General features: G+C 34.8%; 1 protein-coding gene across 1 annotated transcript; it reads left to right on the top strand.

Moving 5' to 3' along the window:
- The first annotated feature begins 688 nt into the window (after positions 1-688).
- On the top strand, positions 689-4359 carry LOC110878570 (isopentenyl-diphosphate Delta-isomerase I). The gene is made up of 6 exons (XM_022126911.2): positions 689-1036; positions 1497-1552; positions 2503-2594; positions 2668-2770; positions 3397-3534; positions 3943-4359. Exons 1-6 carry the CDS (start codon positions 789-791, stop codon positions 4191-4193), a joined length of 888 nt encoding a protein of 295 aa, XP_021982603.1. The 5' UTR covers positions 689-788; the 3' UTR covers positions 4194-4359.
- The last annotated feature ends 1641 nt before the right edge of the window (positions 4360-6000 follow it).

The following is a 6000-nucleotide window of genomic DNA, read 5'->3' as shown; positions in this document are numbered from 1 at the left end:
AACGAGAGCTTTTAACTGAGCTTGTGATTTAGATGTAAATCGCAACTAAATCAAAATGTCAAATGTCCATATACAAAAAAAAATATTATTTTAAAGAGTAAATTGCCAAAATGGTCTCTGAGGTTTGGTCACTTTAGTCCAAAACTCAAACCTTTTGAATCTGTGTCCCTGTGGTTTCAATTTTGTTGTCATTTTCATCTAAAAACAAATCTGATCAGATTTTTCAGTTAACATCCAGTTTTTTTTTTTTCCTCCATTTTAATTAAGGGCAAAATGGTTAGTTTTTCTTAATCTGTTATAATAAAACGTTAAAGAACATTTTGCCCATCATTGGAAGGGAGGAAAAAGACAAAAAAATATGGATGTTAACTAAAAAATCTGACTAGATTTTGATTTTGGATGAAAACGACAATAAAATTGAAATCATATTAACCCAGATTCAAAAGGTTTAGGATTTGCACTAAAATGATAAAAGTGACCATTGTAACAAACAAATCTACCTAAATCACATTTTATCATTTTACTTTTTCTAAATGAGTAACCAAACCTATGTAACTTAACATCCTTTATTGAATTGAAAACAAAGGTTTAAAGCTTTAAACTCATTTCACCTGGAAGATTGTGTGGAACTGTCAAAACATTAAACGTTGTATTTAGTTGACCACCTAATAATCAACACACCCGTGTCAAAGGTTTGCAGTCCATATTTGACTATCAATGGTGGCTTTTATAAAACCTTCTGCATATCTGACCACTAACCATACCCACCATCACTTCCACTTGCAACAATGGCTCAATCTTTGATCTCAAAATGTTCAATTCGCCATTCTCAAAGCCCTAAGCTTTCTTATCCCCTTTCATTGTCTTCATCCTCAACCCCCCCACCTCAGTTCCTCTCTTTCAAACCCCGCTTACCTGTTTTCTCTTTCACCGCCGGCGTCTCCTCTTCCTCTTCTCCGGTCACGTCTCCTCCGCTCGGTGCTGATGCAGATTCCACCATGGATGCTGTCCAACGCCGGCTTATGTTTGAAGACGAGTTAGTTGTTATTTTCTATTATTATTGTTCTAAATTTGCATTTAAGTTAGCAAAGTTTCAATCTTTATGGTTATTATTTGGATTACAGTTTTGGGAAATTTTCAATTTTTATAGTTATTAATGGTATAAAATTGATTACAGTTGGGAAAGTTTCAATCTTTATGGTCATATTTATTTTTATAAAATATAAAATTGTTTTACAGTTGGGAAATTTTCAATCTTTATAGTTATTTTTGTACTAAAATTTGCATTCCAGTTGGGATATTTTGAATCTTTATGGTTATAATTGTACTAAAATTGCATTCCAGTTTGGATATTTTCAATCTTTATGGGTATTATTATTGTTATAAATTGACATTTGCAACATGGATTTTGTCTTCTTGTTGGTGGGTTGTTTTGATAAATATGTGTCAGGTTTAATAGATGATAGTGACAATTTCTTGATCTTGGATTTGTGCAGGTGCATTCTGGTTGATGCTAATGATGGTGTTGTTGGTCATGATACAAAATACAATTGTAAGTTGGATTTTGCTTTATCAATTAGTCGGGTTTTGTTAGTTTTTTCAACCCGTTTGACGATTCAAATCGGGCTCTATTAGGTTGTCAAATAGGTGTTCCAGGAATAGAGTTTGATTGTTTTCCAGGGTTATATTCGCTAAGTAGCATGTACTAGCTATCTTATCCGGTTCTATTAGTTGCCAAATAGGCTTCCCTGGAATAGAGTTTGATCGTTTTCAGGGATATATTCGCTAAATACCGTATATATAGCTATGTTTATCGGGCTCTATTACTTGTCAAATAGATCTCAATGGAACAGAGTTTGATTGTTTCATAAATTATTTTAGAGAAAAATCCTACATTTAAAAAAAGAGTATCTCACATGTGAGTGCACAAACACATAAATATATCTATAACACAAAAATTTTGATACTTTAAAATAATAAACGACAAGAAGGATCACATTTGTATATATAAAGGTTATTAAACATATGGAATAAATAATTTACCATAACAATCTCATAGGGCGGAAGAGCGTCCAGCTAGTCCGGAGGGGAAGAAAATCCAAATTTTCTAATTTAAAAAAGTAACCAAAAGTTAGATTTGATAGTTGCTTTGTTTTCTCTGGTACCTTTAAGTCTTGCGGGTCAGCAGTTCAACAAAAATGTGTCCCTAGTTCAACAGAAAAGTGCCCCTTGGTCAACATAAACCGCCCCCGATTTAGGCTAAATTTATGAAGAGAAAAAAAAGATTTTTGTGTCCCTAGTATATTATGTACATATACATACATAATATATGTTTGTATGCATGGATGCGCATGCGTGTTTTGCTCTTTCTAAATTTTGATAAGTTGTTTACCGACGAAAGGTATATCAATGTGCCTATGTGAAAGATTTGTTGAAAAGCTTGTATTCTTTTTGTACTTTGAGCATAATGTTTGTTTCTCAAAAATGTATTGATATTTGTAGGTCACTTGATGGAGAAGATTGAATCCGAGAACTTGTTGCACCGTGCTTTCAGTGTATTCTTGTTCAACTCAAAATATGAGTTACTCCTTCAAGTATGTGAACTCTTGTACATGGAAACCGGTTTTATGCACTGAAAGCTAATAACATTGGTTTCATAAATTGCAGCAAAGATCCTCAACAAAGGTGACATTCCCTTTGGTCTGGACAAACACATGTTGCAGCCATCCACTATACCGAGAATCTGAGCTTATTGAAGAGAATTGCCTTGGTATGTATTCAGATTTATTAACATATTATGTTTTTTTTTGAACGGCAAATTTCTTTACTCCTGCCGTCTGTGCGACTTGAACCAAAGGCCTCCCCCTCCCAAGGTGTTTAAAGGCGTTGCCTTTGCTAATGGACCACCACCCTATTGGTTAACATATTATGTGTATGATTTGTTAATTTTAAGAAGCTTTTTTTGGGAAATTAATTTTCTAAAGGGGGAACTATGATTCAAGAATTAGTGGGACCCAAATATCAATATGTGGTTATATGCATAAGAATTGAACCATCAATTCGTATTTTTAAAAAATACTGATGAATTATATTTGTTTCTTTTTTCTTTTTTTAAATTTCAATTTTCATTAAACATATAGTTCGTAGTATATAATTAAATTATAAATATGCAGCGTTGTTCAATTTTTTTTCGACATTTTGATATAAACTTTATTGAAACATGAACTGTGTCAAAATAAAGTTTTTTTTTTTGTTTCGTAATAATCAAAACCCTTAAAAGAAAGTGTGAAAATCACAGGACACGGTTACTTATCTAGCTGAATTTGCAAGACTTACTAGTTACTACATATAATGCATCAAGTTAAATAAATCTTAATCTTCTATATATTGTTACAGGTGTCAGAAATGCTGCACAGAGAAAGCTTCTAGACGAACTCGGTATTCCTTCAGAAGAACTTCCAGTTGATGAGTTTATTCCCCTAAGTCGCATTCTCTACAAAGCACCATCTGATGGAAAGTGGGGCGAACATGAACGTAAGATAATTTCTTCCTATAAAATAGAATTTTGGCAACTTCAGACCATTTGACTTGTTCGTTCTGTTTGTTTGTCTAAAAACCACTAAACCAGCCAGGTTTGACTCATAAATTTCAAGTAATAAGTTTCAACATTTTTAAAGAAAAAAAAAATCTAATTTAGACCAATGGCACAATGACCCGTGGTATCCTTATGCGCCAATGGCGCATATTATTACGCCTTTTGTGCATAAGAAGTTTTTTAGATTGTCAACTCCTCCTGCGTTGACAATACATCTCCCGCCAAGAGGTGCAAATGCATCGCCTTGTGGGCCAAAGTTGGACACGTAGCACATTTGCATTGGATTGAATATTTTGAACAAGTAAAAGTCAATGTCAATTGTGACTGAAAATGTGTTGATTTTGCAGTTGATTACCTGCTCTTCATTGTACGGGATGTGAGCATGAACCCCAACCCAGATGAGGTTGCAGACGTTAAGTATGTGAACCGCGAGCAATTAAAAGAGCTGGTGAGGAAAGCAGACGCGGGCGAGGAGGGTCTGAAGCTGTCTCCATGGTTCAGGATAGTTGTAGATAATTTCTTGTTCAAGTGGTGGGATCATGTCGAAAAGGGAAGCCTACATGAAGCTGCTGATATGAAGACCATCCATAACCTGTAATTTCATCATTCTTTGAAAAAGATGTTTGATTTATAAAATTATTAGTGTGATTTTGGTATTGCTTTTTTTCCCACTTATATGTTTGCAATATTGGATGACTGAGGTTATGCATTAAGGTTATGTAATATTTCAAAAAAATATATAAATATAGCCCTTTGGATTTTCATAGTTTATTTATGTTAAGCGTTTATATACTCCCGGGTCCGTATCTGGCATAGCTTTACTTGGCTTAGCTAGACTGCTTTTGAGCTTTCTCGTGTCGAGAGGGAGATTTAGCTTCGAATTAAAAAAAAAAAAAAAACACAATTTGAAAAAAAAAAAAAAAAAATTGGAAATAGTGTTCTCCTGTTAAGTCATAACCACAAAAACCATAATTTGGTTGGTTATACTGAGACACGGTTATAATTAGAGTGAGATTCTACTTCCTATTAAGCCATTGCCACCAGTTCGCCGCCATCTCCCGTTGCACTTGCTGCCACCGATGTTTGATGGTTGGGTTAATTTTTCTTTTTTTTTTTTTTTGATGGTTGGGTTAATTTTTCTTTTTTTATGTTTAACGTGTAGAGTTGTAAACGAACCGAACGTTCAGCAAACAGTTCGTGAACCGTTCGGCGGGAAGTTCGTTTATGTTCGTTCGTTTAATAAACGAACGAACATGAACAAGAAATTTCGTTCGATTAGTTAAATGAACGAACATGAACAGAGGTCTCGTTCGTTCGATTGTGTTCGTGAACGTTCGGTAAGGTGTTCGTGAATGTGTTCGTGAACATCCGTTGATTGGCGTTTGTTTATGTTCGTGTGTTTGTATTTTAATTGAAGATCTTTGTACTTTCTTATATTTTATTTGTATTTTTATATTATTAAACTATTATTTATTTTATTTCCCTAACAATTAAACTAGGGTACCCATTTTCACCTTGTTTATGCATCATTTCCCTTTCATATCTCATTATTTACATACACGAATACGATCGACATCCGTTCCACAATAAGGGATTCAAGTTCGAGTGCTACTCTCTGGGCCATCTATCTTTATCCTTCGTCGCGTTCGCCAAATTTATTTGTGTTCGTGAACCGTTCGCGAAGACGCTCATTTACTTAATGAACGAACACGAACATAAAATCTCGTTCGGTAAGTGTTCATGAACCGTTCGTGAACACATTTATTTCCTTAACGAACGAACACGAACAAGGCCTTGTTCGTGTTCGTTCGGTTCGTTTACAGCCCTATTAACGTGTTTAATTTGATGGTTTATATTGCTTTTAGCATGGGATACGTTTACTTTGTGTGTGATTGTGAATTGCATATCCAAACGCGTTAATGGAGCACAAAGGATGCTATTGAAAGCGAATTGGAGGACCAAAAGTGACACAAGTTGAAAGAGGGAAAAAATGGAAGACAACTGAAGGCGCGGCATACGGCACACAATACGGTACACACAGGGTGTGAGAACCGTATTACAGAAGGATGGCAACATACAACTATACAAGATTGGGGGCCAACATATGGTACGTCAAACTCGACACATGATACTAAATTGACGAAGAAATAAAAGTAGTTAGTGTTAGAACTTTTTACAAAGAAACTAAATTGGCAAAGTAGTGAGACCAGTTTCACCCTGAATTGGTGTATAGGCATTATGCCTAGTGGAGATCGGGTGGTTCTGCTGGTGACACGATTATACTCCAGTGGTCTGTCAGTGATCCAAATTTGCGGTTCAAAAAAAAGTAGTTAGTCTTAGAAATTAAATTGACAAAGAAACTAAATTGGCAAAGTAGTGAGACCACATAATATCGTGGATATCGT

This window comes from Helianthus annuus, chromosome 9 (assembly GCF_002127325.2).
Source record: "Helianthus annuus cultivar XRQ/B chromosome 9, HanXRQr2.0-SUNRISE, whole genome shotgun sequence".
Classification (NCBI taxonomy): domain Eukaryota; kingdom Viridiplantae; phylum Streptophyta; class Magnoliopsida; order Asterales; family Asteraceae; genus Helianthus; species Helianthus annuus.
Note: the sequence above shows the minus strand (reverse complement) of the source record. Positions and strands in the feature narration are given on the sequence as shown.